General features: G+C 38.0%; 1 protein-coding gene across 1 annotated transcript in view; it reads left to right on the forward strand.

Moving 5' to 3' along the window:
- The window catches only part of COL5A2 (collagen type V alpha 2 chain), a 99,574-nt gene that overhangs the window by 55,167 nt on the left and 21,604 nt on the right, over positions 1-22,803 (forward strand). The window contains exons 7-26 of the mRNA XM_027884439.1: positions 2,285-2,395; positions 4,121-4,198; positions 6,146-6,190; positions 6,656-6,709; positions 7,281-7,334; positions 8,973-9,026; positions 9,795-9,848; positions 10,577-10,630; positions 11,846-11,890; positions 12,922-12,975; positions 13,843-13,887; positions 16,163-16,216; positions 17,986-18,084; positions 18,553-18,597; positions 18,702-18,800; positions 19,235-19,288; positions 20,287-20,394; positions 20,868-20,921; positions 21,641-21,739; positions 22,424-22,477. Of these exons, the coding sequence (XP_027740240.1) occupies positions 2,285-2,395; positions 4,121-4,198; positions 6,146-6,190; positions 6,656-6,709; positions 7,281-7,334; positions 8,973-9,026; positions 9,795-9,848; positions 10,577-10,630; positions 11,846-11,890; positions 12,922-12,975; positions 13,843-13,887; positions 16,163-16,216; positions 17,986-18,084; positions 18,553-18,597; positions 18,702-18,800; positions 19,235-19,288; positions 20,287-20,394; positions 20,868-20,921; positions 21,641-21,739; positions 22,424-22,477 (1,314 nt within the window). The remainder of the gene's footprint in view (positions 1-2,284; positions 2,396-4,120; positions 4,199-6,145; positions 6,191-6,655; positions 6,710-7,280; positions 7,335-8,972; positions 9,027-9,794; positions 9,849-10,576; positions 10,631-11,845; positions 11,891-12,921; positions 12,976-13,842; positions 13,888-16,162; positions 16,217-17,985; positions 18,085-18,552; positions 18,598-18,701; positions 18,801-19,234; positions 19,289-20,286; positions 20,395-20,867; positions 20,922-21,640; positions 21,740-22,423; positions 22,478-22,803) is intronic.

Below are 22,803 nucleotides of genomic sequence, written 5' to 3' on the forward strand. Positions count from 1 at the left end.
AGCTCACACCTGCAGTTTATATTATGAAAACCCCTCATGGAGCAGGCAACCCTGCACAGTACAGACTGCCTTTACAAAATCAGTCTGGGTAAATGCATCACTGACTGGAGATGTTGCAAAAACACTACACGCTTTCAGGCTGTTTGTTTCTGTCTTCAGATTATTATTGATTATTTTCTTTTTTGGTTGTTCTTTAAATGGGCTCCTGCTGACCAGTGAGCAGAAGAAACTCACCCTTGCTGTGGATCTCTGTCTTTTACAAAAGCAGGACCCTTGGATGTAAAATGAATACAGGAGTATGAGAGTATTTTTTACTTTAAATGCTTTGCTAGTGCAACAATGAGAGTCATTTAGAGAATGACATGTCTAGATTTGCAAAACTCATCTAGTAAGGGCGGGTGTTGGAGCATAATAACATTTTAGGTGTTTACAAATGATCTTGTGAAGGCAGCAAATAGGGTATCCTCAGAACTATTCATATGTTTTTCTTTCTGTATGGATTTACACACCACTGTAATTGCAGTAGCAGTTTAAGTAGACAGAAGTTTGAGGGTGTTCTGCCACGAGATGCATTTTCCTTTTATTCTGTTAAGAGCAATCCCATTAATAGTTTCCTGACCAGCAGCAGCCGTGGGCCAGAACGAGGAAATTGAGTGTTTAAACGGTGCCACCTCGTGGCTTTTGTGAGAATGTTTTCCTCCCCCCCCCCCCCAACCTCTTTGACCTTGAGCTGGTGAAAGAAAATGAAATATATATATAATGAAACATACATATAATGCACAATTTAAAATATAGAAATGCACAAATATATAGATGCACAATACAAAATAAATAAAATTGTAATCAAGATTTTATTAAAAACCCACTCATTGTTTATATACCACTAGTTAGTTGCCACCTACAAATACAAACATACACTTATCTTAAAGCAGATTGATTTTTGGTGAATAAAGAGTAGGTCCTTTTTAGAAAAAAAATGAAGAAAGGACCATTTTCTGGATTAGATATTGTTAAGATCTCTTGTTTAAATATAGAAAATCAGTAGTCATACAGAAGAGTGCTAAATCCTTTTTAGGCAACTGGTTTTCTTTTTTTTTTTTTTTTTTCTGTAATGCTTAACTTTCTTTACTTTTTATTTTGAGAATAAATTCCTCATTCGAACAGTAAGCACTTTTAGGTTTGGCAGTGTGCAGTTGTGTTTAAAACAGAGATATTAAATAATAAAGTTTTCCACTAGAACCTTCCACTTCCATCTGTCATGCACAAATCTTCTCATTTGTTTCAGAATTCCACCTATTCACAACTCATTCTGCAAACCAGACGAGTAGAAACCATACTAGTTCAGACAGTAATTCCACTGAAATGTGTTGCAGACAGAGTCCTCATCTCATGGAAATACAAGCAGTCTGTCTGATTATTAACTGTGTCTCTAAAGATGACTCGCTGAGCCAGGCTTCTGAAGTTTTATATTTGAGGATCCTTAAAATAGAAGAGCTCATTACATAGAATGAAACTTCTCCTCGCTGTAGTCAAGCATTTTATTCTAATGAAAGAATCAGTAGTGACAATCACTTTAACATCTTTATTTATGGTTGAAGTGTGTCTTTATTGGCCCTGTTAGCACTGATTTTGTTCCACTAATGTTTTATTAGCTGCTTCTGTATTTAATTTTAATTCTTACATGAATTAAGATGAATGCAGTTTAGGAATCAAGAGTGGGTGATCAAAATGAGAAACACAGGATGGGGCTCCTAGCCTACTCTGCAAATATTAGCTATAGATAACTTTGACACCAGATAACTTACTCTACATTTCTGGTATTTGTAACTGTGTTGAGAATTCATCAGTTGTATGAGCTGTCTAAACCATTCATGATGTCAGTAGGTTGTAAAAATCCAGCATTAGGCTGGAGGCTCCTAAGCACGTGTGTGTGCACGTGCTCTGATCTGAGCTGTATGTATTTTAGAAGTAAATTCACTTTATTCTGTATTGTGTGCCAAGCCAAATAGTTTTTCAGGAACAGTATGCTCTGGTATGGACTGATAGGAGGTCTGAGTTTCTAAGAGAGCTTGTGACAAAAATTACTGCAATTCACTTATATTTTGGATTAATAATTAATTTTAGCCAATGCTTCTGATCCGAGGGTAGGAACAGGTTTTGAGGGATGTTATTTGTTTGAAGATCTTTAGAAACCCAGGTTTGTCACAAAGAGGCAGTTGTTTACCAGTTCCTATGGTTTCAATGAACACCTTTGCACACTTGGCATTTCTGATTTTCTTTCTAGGGTCCTCGTGGTCCTCAAGGAATTGATGGTGAACCCGGTATCCCTGGCCAGCCTGGTGACCCTGGTCCTCCAGGGCATCCCACTCACCCAGGACCAGATGGAATCAGCAGGGTAAGTTTTACACTTGCTTTAGGAGAAGGTGAAGTGAGTGTTGGATCATATCCACAGGATATAATTAGGAATTGTATCCTTCCTTTTGATTCAGTCAACATGGAACGCTGTGCCTACAGTTCTTCCAGTCATGAGGGACAACAGCAAACAATTCTGCCAAAATCTGGGACAAGTTGAATGTGAGAAACCTCTGAAAGGACACCCCTTTCAAAGTGGGTTTCAGGATTCAGAAAAGCCAAACTGCCCAAATCTAAACCCATCACTGGGGTTCTGTTACTTCCAGCTTATTTAAAGCCAAGGGATCTGAGAAATGTTACAGGGAAAATAGTGCACCAAATTAGGAATATAGAAAAGAGAAAAGTAAGATGAATTATAAATAAGAAAATAACTAGTGAGAGAAATGAAAATGCGATTGATTTTGCTTCTTGTTGGAAGTATTCAGACCAACACTGAGAAGATTTATGTAAGAATTTTGTTTGTAAAAAGCAATGCTAACCAGCAATATACAATGGCAAAGTGTTCTGCAAGACTTCTTTTTTGTCCCTCCTCCTTCTATTGGACACTACTTAAGACTGATAGTTAAATAGATATTTAAAATTCTCAAATATATTCGGTTCCACATTTACTGCTGTTTGAAAGATACCTGTTTTGATTTCTCACTCCATTGGTCCAGCAATGTTTCTGGAAAAAAAAAAAAAAAGAGTTACACTGACAAACATCTGAAACAGTCATGTTAGGCTAATGGCTTGCAACTTTGGGCAGCTTTTCATGACTTAACCACATTTCCAAAGAGTCCTGAATCCAGGAGATGCAGCCCAAGTAAATATCTTCAGCAGACAGGAATCTCCTAGAATCACAGAAGCAGCATAATGGGTGTTAGGCTGTTGCCCAACAGAAAATATGGAAGAATAGGTGTGGCCAGAGATCTAATACATTTTTTGTTTGTATTCCTGTCTCTGAAGTTAGGCAATTTCCAACCTTGTGGAAAATGTGTTTGAAGACCAATCTGATGAGGAATAAACAGTAAATCTTAGATGACTTGAATCTGCATTTGGGGGCTGTTCCTCATTCTCAGCCACTGTAAGCTCTGGCGTGTCATGAGTGAGGATCTGGCTCTGAGTGAAGCAAAACAAAACTTGATTTCAACAATGTGCTTGCAGAAGGAGGAGGGCACTGCAGTAACTCCCTGCTCTAACTCACTGGTCTCTGTGAATTGACAGGAACAGCAGTGGCTTTCAGCTTTACTGGATGAGGACAACATGCTTAAAAATTCCAATTTGCAATCATAAAATCACTTACATTTCCTTTTACATGAAGATATTTCTGAACATTGAAGCACAGCAAGTGAAAACAAAAGGAAGGTTTAGAAGACATGAAGGAATATTTCAGGTCAAGTTAATGTGTGATTTAGATTTGCAGGTCATGAAAAAAGTTACTTAATTTCATGGGAGGCTTTCCTCTTTTTGGGTAACTTTCCCATTTATTTGATGTTAAAGTGGAAAGAGAGTCAGAATAGTAAGCGGACAATATGATTGATTCACCTGGTGAAGCTTTAAACATCTCAAATTTACAGGAGACACAAATTCCCTTTTAATGATTAAACCAAGAATTTAGTTGTTAGCACCGCAAAGCCAAGGTAAATAATGAAAATGTGCTTACATGGATTTTTGCCTTGTGAACCACGACTTCCAGCTAAAATTACCCATCTATTTTTTTTTTTCCCAGCCATTTGCAGCTCAGATGGCAGGACTGGATGAGAAATCTGGACTTGGGAGCCAGATGGGACTGATGCCTGGTGCAGTGGTAAGACCAGATTAGCCCTGTATGGTAAAACAGTGTGCAAGTGGGGTGCACTTGCAGAAGCTCCAAGGGGTTCCTACGCCTCTAGAACCTGGATATACAGTATATTCTAGTGCAGTTTTGCTCAGTACCTGGAAAAAAAGAAGTGAAAAAACATTCTTCTGCTAAATGAAAGTCTTTCTCCCCACCCCGCCCCCCACCTCCAGCTAGCCTGCTGTTTTCCTTCACTCCTTCTGAAATATGGCAGCTACTAAAGTAAGGTACAGGAGAAAAAAACAGCTCATGAGTTTGTGTTTCTTATATCTTGAGTCACTGCAGATTAACTGAAAATTGTCAGGTGTAACATAAAAGAGGAATAAACAAATACGTGACTTTGAAGTCTTCTTTTCATATTGTGACATCAAATAAGTTATTTTTGGTAGTAATTGAAAAAAAAATTCTCAGACCAGCTCTTAACTGAAATCTCTGCTTTATTATTTCAAGACAGAAATAATTTCTGTTTCTCCATGGGTCCAGTTTTATCTCTGGCTTCCCTCACTTTTCAGATATGTCCTTTACTTTTTGTACACTGGGGACTTAGTGGTAACACTTACTGTTTTTGCCATCGGTGAAAGCTGTTTCACCACCCCAAGCTTTCTCTGCTAGAAGCCTTGGGGCTATTTTTGAATATTCTCTCTATTCATGTTTAATATCTTGAAAATACTGTTACCCTCTGTGCCAATATCTTAACATTTATTGTTAGGGAAACCATCCTTTAGTGATTGTGCTGTCAATTACTTTGCCTACCTGAATCTTATCCATCCTACTCCCCACCACTAACCTTCAAAATCAATAACCTTCAATACCATATGAAATGTTCTAAAGATAATCTTGTGTTTTGCCTTAGGATTAACTTTTCTTTTCTGTGAATGTCTCTCCCCAGCGAGTTTGCTTTGTGCAGATACAATGATTTGTTCCCACAAGTCTGTCCGACTTTGCTGCCCTTCATTGTTTTGCTTAATCCTTTTACTCAGTTTGTTTCAAGGTGTTGCATCTCTTGTACTGGCTCTTCTTTTGTTATTCTCAAACATTATTAATTTTAATGTTGTCTATGTCTCTATAAGGCCTTACACAAAGTCAAATTAAGTAATTTGACACTCGCTGTCTTTGGATTGATTCATCATGTTGTGTGACGTTCTTTTTTCCTTTCCTTGTAAACTAACTGACAGCTGAAACATTGTTTTGTTTCTAACTTTGATTAGATTTTTAAAATGGTCTGTTACTAACTCTCCTACATTTGCTTTGTAAAAATTGATAAAAATTAATGAACATTAAAAGACAGAAATCTTCAGCCTCTGTCAAAATGCAAATTGTCTTACATAGATATTTTTGTATTCCTAGAAACAAGGGAATTATTTTCAAACAAGATATGTTTATTTCATGTTACAAGTTACAATTAAGCATGAGATTTGTCCTAACAATCCCATAAAACCTTCTAAGGGAAAATCTTAACTTTCTGTAACAGAAACCACAACCATTTGGAAGTCGTTTTGGTGGTTTGTATGATATATTTAAACAAGTCCTTCCATTGCTGCTTCTCAGCTCATGGCTAAGAACAGCAGGATTAATTTATTTTTGTCATTGATTCCATTATGAGATTCATCTGAGTAATGAGATTCCCTTCAAGGGAAGACTATTCCCCCCAACTCTTATTTTGTTGCTACTTTTTTTTTTTTTTCAGTGGAATCAACACAGTTGTTCTGGCTGATTCCAGAGAAACTGTGAGTTTTCAGAAAGCAATAAAGCCTATATTTTCAGCTGTTAGTGAAATTACACTCCTGTGACTTTTTACATTTGAAGATTTCATTTTAATTTATCAGATTTCATTCTATGTGCATTTGATAACCCCATATTTCTAAGTAAAAGCCTTCCCAAGGGTTTGACCATAGAAATGCCATCTGTGTTTGACAGGGTCCAGTGGGTCCAAGGGGTCCTCAGGGTCTCCAAGGAAAACAAGTAAGTGCTTCACCTCAGGGGGTTGGAGATAATTGGCCAGAGATGAAGGCAAAGCTGGTAGTAATGGGTGTGTGTTCATCTCTGGGGCAATACCTGTCTTCAGTGACATGTGGCTGAATGCATCTTCGTCTGGAAGTGGATTTAAACAAGCTGCTCTCAAGAGCTCTGCTCCAGGTGTGCTCTAAAACACGGGAATTAGCTCAAAAAGAATGGCTTATTAGACCTTTAACAAGGTTTTAACCCAGCACATCTTTTTTAATGAGGGAACAGTGATGAAAAGGGTGATTGCTGCACAGCTTCACTGTTTTTAGTACCCAACTTCCACTCATATTGAAATGTGAACTGGTTCTGAATTAGAATCCAATCTGTCCCGTGGGCTAGGGTTTTCCTGGTCATGGATTTTAATTTATATCCTTATAATTTCTTTTGGACCTTGTAACTGTATTGATCTTTGGTTAATTTCAGGGTGGTGCTGGCCCCACAGGCCCACCTGGTGAACCTGGGGATCCAGGACCTATGGTAAGACCAACAAATGCAAACATTTCCGCAAATGCAAACATTTCCGCAAGAAAATTCTGAAACCTTTTGTTTCAGAACAGGATTTGTCTTATGTTGTTTCAGCTATTAAGTAACTTCAGTGAAGAGTTGTGTTGCTCAAAGCAAGGACCAGTGATATTATAAATGATCATTCTTGCTTTTCCAGCAGACACCTGAGGATGGTCAAACACTGGTAAAACCATACCTGGTAGTGCAACTTACACAAAGGGTGATGAGAATGTTTATTTTTTGAGGGAACAAAAGGATTCAAAAAGGCAAGAGACAGAGATTTCACACAACAGCAACTGTTTTTCCTCTTAAAGGAATTTTTTTTCCTCTTAAAGAGTCTATCCTATATTTTCATATAATATAATGCATGTTTTTTAGGGCAGGGTGTTTAGAAAGAGCACCACAAAATGAAGCATTTTTATGCTTAGGCATAAAATTTTTCCTTTGTCCAAATGTTTTTGTAAAACCAGACTTTGAAATGGAGCAAAAAAGGAATTTTATAGATGGTTAAATTGATTTCTCAAGAAATATATTTGTTTCTTAGGGACCAATAGGTTCTCGAGGACCAGAGGGACCTCCAGGCAAACCTGGTGAAGATGTAAGTTCGTTACTCTTTGTATCTTGTTTAATTTTTAAGAAAACAAACATTGGCATCTGTGAGACAGTGACTAACCGGCAGATGTGCCTGTTGTAACTGCTATTATCTATTTGCTTTTCTTTGTAATCAGGCTCCTCATTAAGTGCAGTGTCACAACTGGGAATCTTGGCAGCCACCCTCATACCTAAGGTCCAAGCACCAGCTCTTTGTTATTTCTTGCCTCAGTCAGTTCTTAACTGTGATGCCTTTCTTGAAATCGAATGATGTATTAGGATGGAGTAATTCTCTTCTCTTTTGGGATCACATGAGGAGTTAGAAGGACTGTGATGGTAGCATAGTCGTGTGTGTGGACAATGAGATTTTAGCATTTAAATTCTTAAAACTTTTGATAATTTATTATATTCCTAACAGAGTTTATTACTCTATCCATGTATGTACACATATATGTAAAATGTATGTTTTATGCATGTTACATATATGTCCTGCACAGCAGTATCCTAAGAACTCACCAGTAGGTGTATATTATTTGTTTGCAAAGCACACTAAATCTGTCTGCACTGTAATTTATAGCTTGGAAATTCATTAAAAACGGCGGATGCTAGATATTTTAGTCTAAAAATTACCATAGCTTGTGTATCAGCTACTTTCCTATTTAACTGTATGTTATAACCTGCCCTAGAAAGGGGGGGTGGGGGGGTAACCCAGGTTCTTATTAGTAAATGCCTTGGGGTGGATTAGAGCGAAATTACACTGAATAATCAGTGTTTGAAAACATGTAGGTGTAGGGTTTATTTTAGAACAATTTTGTTTTAAAGTTAAACAGGTATGTTGCCATTTTGGGTGTTATCATCTGTATTTATCATTGCAATGTGGCATGAAGATAACCTTTAGGGAGAATGCATAAGGGAGAGAAAGGAAAAGACAGGACAAGGGTAAGGGAGAGCAAGGGAAAGAAAAGATGAGAGTGGGAAGATGTAAATAATCACTGCCCATGGGGTCCAGCGATGGAACTTGGTCATGTCATTGCGTTTTGTGAGGCCCTTTGCCTTCTCTCTGTCCAGAAAATATTTTCCTGAAGCCTTTCATATTCCTGCAGGCCAGTGTCCTGGTTGTATTTGAACTGATTGATGCATATAAAGGAATGATTGGTTGTCATTGGAGGACTTTGAATAATCTTCCAAATATGCTTGTTTGGTTCTACCATATTTTCTTTCCCATTACAGTACACAGAAAATGGTCACCATGCTAGAATGAAATTATGAACATTTTAAAATATTTGAACTAAGGGAGAGGAGCAAGCTGCAATGCAGATAGTTTTAGATTGCTTTTACAGTGGGAAATGAAAGCAACGTGATGCTGGGTGAAGATTGCCTCATTAATTCCCAGGAAAACTACGTGGCAGCGCCATCTCGTGATGCTGGGATGCACTGTGGGATGCTCAGTCTTCAGTTCAACCCATTCCTTGGTTAAAAACCTTTCTTAAGTTAATGTGTCTAATACGCAATTGCTGAACATGTGTGTGGTTGATTCAAATGTATAATATTGATTTGGATGTCTTCATTTATTTGAATGGAAGAATGTTAATTTTCCCATTATTTCCTATTTTAATGTGTTTCTTTTTTTTTTTTTCCCCCTTAGGGTGAACCTGGTAGACCAGGACAAACTGGTGAGCCTGGATTTCCAGGATCTCCAGTAAGAGCGTGACTATTTACATTTTAGAAAAAATAATTGTATTTAGAAAAATGATCACATGCCATCATATGATATTGATTACTTATCACATCACACTGACGATTCATCAGTGCAAAGCTCTGCCATTCATACTTGTGTTATCTCAGACTCCAGTCAGTGTTTGCTGAACTGTTGTTATCTGAGAGCGTGAAGGTGTTAATGTAATTTCTGTTGTAAATTCATGTGACCAATATTATAACACAAGGCACCTAATTCCCCTCCATTAACCTTCCCTGAGAAACTGGGTAGGAAACTAAGTCCAAGATAACTTTGGTTTAATTGCTACATGTGTTTTGGTAATGGTTGTTTATCATGTTGATGTGTCCTGCAAGAACATATACAGCTTGCAGTTCTGAGTTTCTATTTATTTTAAAGGAGAGCTCTGAGTTCTGATCTCTGTTTAATTAATGTTTCTCCATATTAAGACTCAAAACTTCATTTTCCACTCATTTTATTTCATTGCTTCTGTTAAAATTCAAGGCTTGAGATAAATGATAAAGCTTTTGATATTAGTGAAAATGTGCATAATGGTCAGACTATCCAATTTCAAGGCTATGTCATCTGTGACCTGCTCAAATTCTCTGCCTCACTCTACTGTGTCAATAAGGCGAAGAGATGTTAGGAGTATCTGTGTTACAGCCACTCTCATCCCTGTTAGCAGCATTATTGATGGGCTTATATGCAGAAATCAGGATTTTATTTGGTTTTTTGTTTACTTTTCCTACTTAGGGGCCTCGAGGCTTTCCTGGTGCTCCTGGTCTCCCAGGTCTCAAGGGTCACCGGGTAAGAGACTGGTTTTCCTGCTGCTTAAAGATGATATTTCACTATAAAGATACTAAAGATTAGGGGTTTTTGTATCTGTGTGGAATTTGACTCCCCTACAGGTGAGCCAGCTGAGGCAGAATTACTGGCATTTGAGAGGAAGAGGGCATTGCAGAAAACACAGCACTATTCCCCTTTAAGCTGACCTCTCTGTTACATTCTCTAGGGCTTTCTTCACTCATTTTCAAACGTTCTGGGAATCTGGAAGGAGCCTGCATGAGCCCTGCCAGGCTTCAGGAGGTGCAAACCTGACAGTTCTCTCTCTTTGTTGGCAAGCCCTGCGTTAGGGTGGGGAACTGGAGAGGTGGATATGTTTGCAGCATGGAGTGATTACAAATTACCAAGCTTTCTGGCCAGAATTTTACTTTGGGGAGGAATAAGTAGGTTTCCTATGGCTCAGAGCCTTCTCCTTGTTGTTTTAGGATTTGTTTTAAAAAAAGTTTCTTGTTTTAAAAAGGAAACTGAATCCAAGGAAATGTACCTTGTAGAACTGGTTTCCATTTAGGAAATGTTTAAAAACTTTATTCCATCTGTTTTTTTTCTTCTTTATTTTTTTTTCCTTTCTTACTCTTCCCACCTCAGATCCATTCTTAACACTTTAGTATCGAGTTACTTTAACAATAATAGTAGTAATGCTCTCTGTGTGTACATATATGAATGCAATTTCTCCATATTTTTATAATTTACAGGGATTAAAAGGACTTGACGGTCCAAAAGGTGAAATTGGAGCAGCTGGAGCAAAGGTATTTTCATGGCCCAAAAAACTAAAGGGTTAAGCCTGTTTTAAAGAACCATGAAAGAGAGTAGATATTTTGAGCACAGCTTTGTGCACACTCCTGTCGGGAGTGGAGAGACTGAGTGGAGTTACCCATATTTACTGTGTGTTTGATACAAATAAACTGCTCTACAATGACGTGTCTGGGCTTTATACTGAGAGTTCCAGTTTCAGCTGGGACTCAGTTTTAGGCCTGTAAGGTGTCACTGGGTGAATTGGCTGTGGTCCATCTGTGACAAGTATGTAACACTGAAGACAGTAAAGTCTCTTAACAGAGAGCCCATGCACATCTTGCAACTTTCCAGTTGGGCAGTTCGTGTTTCTTGTTGGCTTTGTGACCAAGCTGAGTGGGAAAACACAGTTTTCTAACATTTTTTAAATACAACAAAATAGAGCAAGGCATAACTAAAACCTGGCTCTTCTCTTTTGAATTACTGGACTAGAGACTGACTTAAATGAAACAGGCATTGGAGTGGAGAGAGAGGATATATTTCATCCAACTGATGATTTTTCACCTAACAAGTTTATTGTATGACAATTTTTGAGCCCCACTGGCACTGCAGCACCCTTGCAACCTCAGTGTAAAGCAGTGGTAACACAGGATCGCCAGCTGGAGTCAGTCCTTTCAAGATTAAAGGTTAAAAGTTGTATTAAAAGAGCATAGAACACTTTTTTCAAGCTTTTCCACATTCATTAGTGCTGATGGTGAAACATTTTTTGGCCTGGCATAGGTGATAATTGAATGTGGGTCAGAACTATTCCTTTAAATTAAAAACACAGTAAATTAGGTGAACCTTCCAAAATCTAAACTTAAATGTGTAATTAGTAGTTAAGAAGAGTTTGTGTAAGAAAAAATTTCTTTCCTGACACTGCCCACAAACTTTTGGTAGAGGCAACAACAGCAGAAGACTTGGTAGGAGCAGTGCAGTAGGTGGTGTGGGCAGGTAGCTGGAACATGTAGGAGTTAAATCTGCTTCTTTATTTCACTGAGAACATCTAAATATGGCACTTCCCACCACTGTTTTCCACGGGGAAACAGTGCTCTTGCCATGTGTGATGCACACAGGTGACTGTGCAGCTCTGCCTCTGAGCTCCAACATAAGCACTGAGGTGAGGGATGAGATGTAATTCCATTTTGCTTTCACCCATTCCTCTAATTGTGTAATTTCATTTCCGTTTCCAGGGAGAGGCTGGACCAACTGGTGCCATGGGAGCAACGGGTCCTCTGGTGAGTGTCATGTGCACTGGGTATTACAGAAGTGACTGCAAATACTCTTGTAAATACCAATAGGAATTTCTAGGTTTTGATATCTGTGTATTTGAGGTCATGGGGCTGAACTTTCTCTTAATTAAGGCTTCATTTTCTATTACTCTAACAGTAAGTTTGGTCCACTGTAAGCTGTTATTCTTCTCTGTTCCAAGACACAGGGTAATAATGATCAATCAGAAGGCTAAACAGAAACATGAATGCAGGTGTGGTGATTGTTTGCCTACCCATGCAAGTGTAGGGTGACTAGTTTTTTCTTTTATGCTTGTTTTGGAAAACTGAATAGGTGCCAGAAGTGTAACGTGCCAAAAACTGACTCTCAGCAGTGCTTCTGGAAGTAAAGCACATTTCTGATATTAGATAATGGCATCTCTCTGGGATGCACTATCTTGTGTCGTGGAGAATGTAATATCCCTGAAGTGGGATCCAATTTGTGAATGAGAAGTGAATGAAATTGCTTTATTTTCACTGGTGAGCATATACAGAATTTATTCTGATATGTTTAGAACTGGAAATGCTGTTGGAACAGAAGAAATAAAATTACTCTTTAATAAATTTCCACTGGTCAAGCCTGTGAGGCTTTAAGGACTCATGTGAGCTCCTACTTCTTTCCTGCTATAGGAGAAAACAAGCTATACCTCCAGGAGTTAAAAAAAAAAACAACAAAAAACAAAAAAACTTGGTTCTGGAACTGTTGTTTCCATCATCTCTCCTTATCACCCTTGTAGTCTCAGTGAAACTAATCATGTCCATGTTAAAAGTAAATAAAGAAGGTTGAACAGAAAACCACTGGAGAGTGAACTTGAAGCAAAAGAAAGGTCAAGTATGTTTAAAAAAATCCCCAAAAAACAAAGGAAAAAAAATCCGAAAGAGGTGGTGGCAAGTGTTCTCCATTATGGGGGGGGGGAAATCAAGTGAACTGTGCTTTGCCCTTTTTATTATTCTGCCATGGTGGCTTTCCTAAATAATGCACTTCTTGTTCTCTCTTCAAGGGGCCTAGAGGAATGCCAGGGGAGAGAGGTCGAATTGGACCACAGGGTGCCCCTGTAAGTAGGATCTTCCCTCTCTATCCCTGTAATTCTTCCCTTGTTTTACTTAAATCCCTGTCCCTGAGAGTGTTTATTCATGTGACTTGCCAGTCACTTGTATGGTGAGTTCTGCTGTAGCCTAAGAACATTAGGGCTGAGTGGGGTTGTGGGGTGAGACCTTTATATAAATTTTTAAAGTGAGAAACAGTTTTTAAAAGGAGAATGGTATCTGTATGGTAACTTCTCATACCAGAGCTGCCCACGAGGCCAAGTACCCTCACAACACTTTTTTCTGTGATACAGAAAAAAAAAAATTGTTTCTGTGGAATTTCTCATGAGAGGCTATTTTCACCAAAAATTACTGAACTGGAAATAATATGTATCGAATTTGTCTGTATAGAGGTTTAAAACAAAACTTTAAATGCAGTCTTTCACGTAAGATTTCAGTTTAGATGAAGTCACACGATTTGATTCCAGATAATAAAGCTGTCTTCTTAAAAAATATTTTGATTTTCATTAAGAAGGATTAACCTTGACATGAGATCATAGTTGAGTAGAAGTTTTATCTTGCTTTTACATCCAATGTCAAATATTTTTTTTCTGGCATTTCTCCCCATGACTTTTATGTGCTCCATTTATGTTATGTGTCCCATACAATGACACTTTCAAAATATTGTCCTTTCTGAAAATAGGGAAATCCATTAATTAGAAGGGGAACATAATTTCTTCCAGAAGTTTTTGACAGTGTTTGGAGGAATGTGCAATCCAGCACTTCTTTGATCAATTTACTATATATGTGGCTTTTATCACAAATGCCAACAACAAATAATTTTAAAAAAGGTAGAGTTCTTATAAATATTCTCTGTTTGATATTTTCATAACTAGGGCGGGCGTGGCCAGCATGGGATGCCTGGGAAGCCAGGGCCAATGGTAAGGGGTTTTTTTCTCAATCACCTGTTCCTTCTCTCTATTTCCACTTGCCTTTTGACACTAAAAAAAAAAAAAATATTCTTCTGGGAATGGTGATGCTTTGCTGTTCTTATGGAGTCCATAATGTGGGGAGGAAACTGTCTGAAATATCTGCACTGTAATGTAAAGCAGTTTATAATTGTGTATTATCTTCCTTCATGTACAAAGTTGGCGAATGAGAGTGCAGCCACTCTCAGCAAGAAGTGTCACTCACTGAAACCCAGCTTGCTCCCTGCAGTTGAACTGTTACCAAACCTGTGTAAGAGCCTTTTGTAATTAGGGACAGTCACTTAAGGAAGTGAAGAACCAGAAGCCTCAATGTCTGCTGAAGTGAGAAAGCATCACTTTTAGGATATGGTTGACAGTTTGATGTAGTCAGCCTGAACCTTTAGTTCTTTGTGATATTCCGCTTGTAAACAAAACAAGAAACAAAACACGATATCCAACAACCAAACATCCCACAAGCACTGCACCAAAAAACCCACCAAACCTCTAAAGTGCACCACAGTCAGAATTTCATTCTTTATTTGCTGGTGATTAAGACATGAGAAAAAAAAAATCTGTTACTTCTGTCATCCCAGTGAACAGACTATTTTATTAAAAGCTTCACTAAGAAATAATTAGCTGTAATAGAAGCTCAAAAAATGAGCATAAGTTCCTAAAAGCTGCAAAACTCAGTTATTTAGTGTATCATGAAAGAAGGTTAAGTTGCTAGAAGGAACTTTCAAACAATGAAAAGATTTTTTCAGTATTGAAAACAAATTACAGAGTTAAAAAAAGCTGGGTCCTAAGGGAATTTTACATGAAGCTTGAAATTTTTCTTTGGCATTAAATATGAGCTCAACTTCACTGGGCATGATAACTGGTTGACTAATATTTTTGGAAAATCCCATGAGGTGCCACAAGGGACGTACTGGTCCTTGATGCATGTGTTTCTCATTGGAGGAAGCGTTAATGAGATGTGTTGTTATGTGGGTCAGTGCAGTGGTGCACTGTAATTCTGGAACTCTTCCTGCAACGAGAGAGAGATTTGGCAGATATGTGTTTGTGATCCAATGAACTGGGATACAGGTTTAGAAAAAAATCTACTTAGTGAGTCGTTATATCAGTGCTGTAGAAATCCAGTGCAAGGTCATGGCAGAAATGCCTGTAATAAGACTAAGTGGGACAGATTGTTCTGATTAAGTTTGTCAGGAGAGCTTTATTACAAAGAAAATTTGTCTCAGCATGAATCATATTTTACAAAAAGACAGAAAATTAGGAAAAGATTGAGGATTCATCTGGGAAGAACATTGTAGTGAGGGTTTATAACCACGGTGTGCCGCCGTTCCGAGACTTTATAATACATAAAAAGTTCTGTTGAAAGTCTTGTTCAGCACAGGAGGCGTTATGGAAATGGAAACAATTCACAAATTTACTCTGAAGCCCTTAATTGTCAAGTCTTTCTGTACAGCAGAATGAGGTTATCATCATACCATGCGGGCATTTTCAAGTGTATACACTTGAAGTTTGCTTTCTAGTGAGTTTGAACAGTCTGTCACGCAATGCAACCCCAGCTGTTTGCACCTCTGCCCAAACTTCGTGTCCTCACAGTCACAGGAGGTGTGAATGTTACTCTGCAGTGCAACAAACCAAGAATTTGTGTAGCTACATCAATACTGTGGCTGGAGCTGTCAGACCTCCTTAGAGTACTGACCATCTCAAGATCTGTTATTTGGGGACAGCTGTACTGATTTGGGGACCTGAAGCTGTACCTCTGCAAACAGTTGTGCTTCGTGGTGAGCCTTTCCTCCACTTCCTTTTCTAGGAACACCTACCTATCTCTGAACAAAGACCCAAGCAGTAAATTTTCTCTGCTCTAAATCTCTGTCTCTCTCAAGAATTTCGTACAAAATCTGTGTTTTACAGCTTGCAAATGAACTTGTCTGTGAATTTGGGAATCTTAATTCCCATAACTGTTAACTGTTAATGTTGCAATTTGGGCATTAATAGCTGAATCAAGCACTTTTCTTTGCTGAAGTCAGCAAATATATTATTAAAATACTGCACCACAGTCCCATAAAATGTGTGTGTATCACTTAAAAAAAGATGTTTATAGTTATTTGGTTTTTTAATAAAAGTTTTATGACCAAAAGCCACATGTATTGTCCTACAACCATATTTACCCAGCGATTTGTGAACTAATGTGTGTGATCTAGACTGCTAAATTACATCTTTGTGTTTTTGTCTTTTTTAGGGCCCACTTGGCATAACTGGTTCTCCAGGTTTTCCTGGTATTCCTGGTCTGAAGGTAAAAAAAAAATTAAGAGTATCTTTTTAAAATGTCTAATAACACATAATTAAAAATGTATACCAGACTGCAGAGAGTTCAGCCTGACATATGTACAAGTCCCTGAGTTACCATGAAACCAATCTTAGTCAAGACCTTCAGAGAGAAGATGAAAATCCAAAGCCAAATGAAAAAATTGCAATTCACCACCCTTAGGATACTTTGCGTTCACTTTTGCTGATGTTAAGGGGTGATCATAAGATCACTGTTATCAGCTTTACCTCAGGAATCTTGTCCAGTTCATTCAAAGAATAACAAGATGTGTTACCAGTGAGGTTGTGAGGACTGGTCTAAGTCACTGTGCACAGGCAGTACCTTCTAGTGCTGAAACTTCTAGTTTTGTCCAAGAACACTTTTTGAGATGACCTAGACTGGTAAGGCAAATGCCTGAACCCCAAGAGAGATGTGCTGCAGTTCATCACAACAGAGCAAATTATGATTGCTGCTGTGATTGGGCTGAAATGGAAAACTTTCACTGGCTGCAGCACTGCCTTTGTGGCACTTCCTTTGCTTGCTTTTCAAGAAAGTGCTCAATTTTTTTTTTTCTTAGCCTTGAGACAATGTCTTCAAAGACAGAAAAGACAACTCATACAGCTTCCTTATACTTCTTATACTTGCCCTCCACCCAGTTACTCCTTTTTTTTTTTCCTTTACACTCCTAAAACACCATAGGAAAATGTTATACAAGAAGAAACTCTCAATTACTCAGATATCCAAGTTCAGCAGATGTTTTGTGTTGTTTTGAAGCTGGCAGCGTTCACAAAACTGTGTTTTGGAAACAAGTCTTAAGAAGAGTGTTAACATAATGGTAGAGTCAAAGAACAGCAGGTTGGAAGGGGAGCTCGAGGATCATCTGGTCCAAGCTTTCTTTGCAAAAGCACAGTGTAGAATAGATGGGTGTACAGTTAAATGATACATGTCATATATCAGTTAAATGCAATAAATCATTCTGATATGGCAAGCACCATCTTACATAAGTAAAGGTTTGGGGAAGATGTCACATGATGGCTCAATTACAGCCTTTGAAAAGGAGAAGCTGGCTTCGAGTTTGATCATCAGATGATGTCAGATTGGAGTAGCTGCTTTGAACTCATAAAAGCTAAGGAGATTATACAATGAAGATGTGGATTGCAGCTCTGAAGACGTGATGTTAACAGCCATCAGTTCCAAAAAGCAAATTTCCTATATGAAGATAAAATTCAAAGAAGATGCTAGGAAGATTTTTTTTTTAATTTTTGTTTTGTTTTGTTTTAACATCCAGTCTAATCTTACAGGGATTTTATATTTAAGACAGTGCTGAAACAGTGAGTTTATATGCACTGGGCAAAAAAACCCCACCCACCCAACCCCAGATGTGTTACTATGTCTAAATTTTAAGCCTTGCTGTTAATGAAGGTAAAAAAAAAACTTGTAAAATTACAGACACATACTGGGATTTTAGAGAGACATGTCTGTCCCTTAATCTGATCTGGGCTCCTGGATAGTGCTACTTGATATAGAAATCTTCCTTGTCTTGTATACAATGAGAAAAATGCCGTTTATGTTTTTAAAATTTACATTCACATAGAAGTAGTAAGAGCAAAATTAGATAAGCAAAATTTAAGGATAATAAACTGTTTCAAAACCTGAATTATTTTGTTGTTATAAACTCAGTATTCCCCCCTTAGTTACTTTATAGTGCCGCTTTTTGGAGCAAAATAATCTTGTTATTTTGTCATGTGAAATCTTAGGGTGAAGCAGGTCCAACAGGCCCTCGTGGTCCTGAAGGTCCTCAAGGACAAAGAGGTGAAACAGGTCCACAGGGCCCAGCTGGATCGCAAGGTCTTCCTGTAAGTACATTAAATTGAGTTCCTCAGTTCTCAGCATTTGCATGTTATGTGTTTATAGGGGTTTTCAGTACCCCACTTGAGTGACACTGAGTTTTACTCAAATTACTTTCTTTTCTTTCTTTTTTTCCTTCCCCTCTCATTCATTTTTGTGCTTATTTTATTGATAATAACTTTTCATTATTTAGTTACAATAGGAAGGAAAACTGAAAGCTATGCAGCTTGATTCTGTCTCAATCCTAGAAGTACTTTAAAACTTAAGCTGAAACATAAGATCGTCAACATTAAAAATCCCATTTACTTGCCTGTTTATTGCCCATTTTAGCATTTGCATAAGTAGATCATATGTTGCTGTGTTTAATAGTCTTTATTGTCTGGTCTTCTAAAGTGGATAAAATAACTATCTTCTGCTTTTTTTATTGATGCCCTCCTCATTAAAATGATTCTTAATGACTGGTACATTATCTTTAGGGTACCGAAGGCACAGATGGTTCCCCAGGTGCCAAGGGCCCTACTGTAAGTAAATCACATTTCCCGCCAAAGAAATTGCGCAAGTTATTTTTATTTTGTTATTTTCATAATGTTTCTTTAACGGTGCTTGCTGTTGTTTCTGTCTGTAGGGATCTCCAGGCACTGGAGGACCCCCCGGTTTGTCGGGTCCCCCTGGTTCCCCAGGACCTCAGGGCAGTACTGGCCCGCCTGGCATCCGAGGCCAGCCGGTAATGATGGCCTTGTCTCTCTGGAAATTGCAATGTCTGACCCGTGTGTCACTCTGTGAAACCAAAACCAGTGATCAGCAGGGGTTCCCTTAACTAAATTAACAGCATGCTCGTGAGTATGCTGAGGCTCTGGTTTTGTGGACCTTCTGTGTGTGCATTATTATTGCTTTCTTCAAGGTCTAAGAAAGAAGAGTGTCTATATAAACCTAGACAAAGAGATTTATTTACTTGTTGTCTTCATAGCATCATAATAAACTAAACTGGTAAATGGAAAGACAAACCTTTAGAAGCATCCTATTATATTGCTTACAATTAGAAAGCACTTTTTTACTAAACTAGTAAAGGTTCCTCTGTTTCATAGTATAATACAAACTGATCAGGTGATTTATGCAGACTTTAAACTTATCAGTGCTATTCAATGTCTTTGTTTTCAGGGAGACCCCGGTGTCCCTGGTTTCAAGGGAGAAGCAGGACCCAAAGGTGAACCTGTAAGTCTCCATGTGCTTTGTAAGATGAAAAGGAATCACAAAAGGCTTGTGTGAATATTTCAAGTAGATCCTTACATTCTTAAAGGAATTTCTAATTGCTCATAATCACGAGAGTAACTATGGTGGAAGACAAAGCATAGTGACCCTGTGCTAACAAGGAACGGTGAAGTGGGTTCTTGGCTGTTATAAATCACCCACCCAACATAGGCCTGACAGGACTCAGGGGCAGAAAAACCACTTAGTGCATCTATTGAGGTTTCTGTAGCACACAGAAGTAGTTTCTCCATGTCATATGAAATGGATCCATATGATTCTGGACATTTAAGAGCTCACAGGTCTGTGTGCTAATCAGAAAATACAGTCCATTTTATTTTAAACTTACATTTAATACTTATAAAGTTTTGTATATGTTAGATATAGTTTATTTAGACACAAAATAATATAAATAGTTGCATGTTTCCAGTATGAATAGCTGTTTAGCCCACAGTCAATATTTGTGAAAGGTTACTTGAAAACATGGCTAATTCCATGCTGCAACCATGTGACTTTTGGGAGAAAACTGCCTCTACAGAGTTTGAGTTGGTTTGACTTGTCAAACAATCTTTTGTTTTCCTTTCTCACTGCTTAAAAGATCATGCAATAAATGACAAAAAATGTACAGGTGAAGTAATGGTTTCCTTACCACTGTCTTCTCTACTAGAGTCTCACTGAATTTTAAATTCTTTGCAGTTTGTCCAAATACAAATTATTATGGGTGACTGTAAGAAGCACTGTACAGCCCAACTGCAGAATTACAACTTATTAGCTTATAAACATTGTAAAAGAGAAAAACAGATGCTGAAAAGTTCCATTTTTTAACTGAATCAAAACCTAACTATTTTTTCTCCTTTATTTGGAAAAACATTTACGGTGTTTAGAAGGCAGTCTGTTTCAATATGCTTGAGAACTGGTAAGCTTAACAGTGATTTTTTTAAAAAAAACCATTTTACCTCCACTAGGGCCCACAAGGTCCACAGGGTCCCATTGGCCCCATTGGTGAAGAAGGGAAAAGAGGCCCTCGAGGAGATCCAGGGTCAGTAGGTCCACCAGGCCCTGTTGGAGAGAGGGTAAGCAATCCAGAGGAATAATGTCTTGAGAGATGCACTGCTAAGCTGAGAAACCTCTTGACCTAACCACAGATGTTCTTACAGCTTGATTGTGGCTATAGTCAAACTTTATATTCCTAACTGAAGTTAATACTGTGCATTGGTTTGTTTTTGTTTTTATTTTTACACTGGGTATTTTCATATGGGGATTCACTGCACAGGATGGTATGGTAGTGAAAATGATAGAGATAGGACAAGATAATCTGCAGACCTTTCTCTTACCTGTATAAATGGTCATCTTGCTTCCAAGGAGCTGTTCAGCATGCATGAATGAGACATTGATATTTTTACCACTCCGAGTGGTAAAAAACCCCAAGACTAAGTATTGAAGTTAGAAGATTAAAAGGAACCCCCAAGCCATAAATCTGGTCCTTTATTTGCAATAACTTCTGTAGAAGTTAAGATAATCATCTCATGCCTATTGCTTTTCCTAGGGTGCTCCTGGTAACCGTGGTTTTCCAGGTTCCGATGGCTTACCCGGACCAAAGGTAAATGAAATTAAAGTGTCCATTTTTTATTGGGTTGTTTGTTAAATTTTCATATGTACAGATACATAAAAAGAAATTGTTCCGTTAAAAATGTCTGCTCTGGGCAAATAGGCAGATCCTCAAAATTACTGGAAAAACAATCAAAACGACCTTAGAAATGCCAAAAGGGGGTCTGAGTGTTTTGAGACTAAAAGTTTTTTGGGAAAAGTCACTTTCAGTTCTTGTGATGTTCAACTTTGCTTCTCGTCCCTGACTTAAGGCTCCCTCGTGCTGAAATGTTCATAGATAAGAGACTTTGACCTGTTCTACTACTGTGTTGCTTAATGTATTGTTCTGCAAGAAGTAACTGTTTGAAAAATTGCCTTTTCTTTGTGCATGGTGTAATTTTCTAGACTTGACCCTCACACAGATGGGCTCACCTGTCTTTGGCTTTCCTAACTACTCAAACACTTCCAGGGAAGTGATTCACATGGGTATTTGTCTAGTGCTTCTGTAAATTCCTAATTTCTTGGTAAAAATAAAGGGATTCTAAAATTCTCATATAATTTTGCTTTAAGGGTTAGATAACTTTTAAGTAATAAATAGGGGAAAAAAGTAATAATAATAACAGCCTTGCTGACTGGGAACTCTGTTTACAAAAATAGGCCCAGAGTGGAAGATACTCTTCTTGTTTAACCTTCTCTTACTGTCTCTGCTGTTAACAAGTGGTATCTTTCTAGGGTGCTCAAGGAGAGCGTGGTCCAGCAGGATCTTCTGGTCCAAAAGGAGGTCAGGGAGATCCTGGACGCCCTGGTGAACCCGGCCTTCCTGGTGCAAGGGTGAGGGACTAATAGCAACACGCTATAAACCACATTTCCTAAAGGCAACAAGGAATGTTTGGGAATTAAGCTGGTATACAAAGGCAGACTTTTTTTTTCAGAGGGGCTAAAGGCCAAAATACCTGTATTTTTTTCCTTCTGGTTTTGGGAAGCACAGGTTTTGTCTTTGAGAAAGGGGAAATAGCCCTGATTGAGAACACCTGATGCAACCCAAGGAAGTGTGCTCGTAAATCACATGATTGCCACAGATAACATGAACTGAAGGCCAACCTTCATTAAATTGGTGATTGATAACTCACGCAGTTGGGTGATGCATGTTATCCAGAGATTTATTTTCAGGAAAATTATTTGAGAATGATTTGGAATATCAGAAAAAGACATAAAGGGATAAAAAAAGAGATAAAAGATAAGATGTGATCCAGATCTCTAGGTTGTATTGGCAGAAATAAAGATGGACCTGAGAAAAGCTCAAGAGGTGTAACAGCAAGAAAAGGGGGAATAGGATAAGGGAAGATTAGAGACAGAGAGGGATGAAGCTGTAAAGTGAAGATAAGGATGAAGTCCTTTGACACGGAATTTTGCTCTATGGTATTAACTGTGCATGTCTTTTGGAATTACTTACATTTATTTAATGTTCTAGAATTATATGCCTAACCCTAATACCAATATTATTCCCAATTTTAGGGTTTGACAGGAAATCCAGGTGTTCAAGGCCCTGAAGGAAAACTCGGCCCCTTGGTAAGTGTTACAAAAATTAGTCTTTTCAGTTAATGCCGCAGTAATTCAGAGGGCCCACGTCATTGAAATTACTTTTATTGACATGAGTTTTCTCTGTTTCTTAAGGCTCATCTTCTCTTTCAATTGTTTGCTTTAGATTCCTGACTTCAAAATTAGTTTTGTCTGTATAGCAGTGTCTGTTGTTCAGCAGCTGCTGCAACATTTTTAAACCATTAATTGGTAAAATGTTTTTCTAGCTGTCTCTTTAGGGACACAATAAAGTATTTGCTACATAATGACACATTTATAATAATAGTATTTGGTTAAATCCAGAAGGGTAGCTAAAG

Source organism: Empidonax traillii, unplaced genomic scaffold (genome assembly GCF_003031625.1).
Source record: "Empidonax traillii isolate 1590-97213 ecotype Southwest subspecies unplaced genomic scaffold, ASM303162v1 scaffold145:size929809, whole genome shotgun sequence".
NCBI classification, from domain to species: Eukaryota; Metazoa; Chordata; class Aves; order Passeriformes; family Tyrannidae; genus Empidonax; species Empidonax traillii.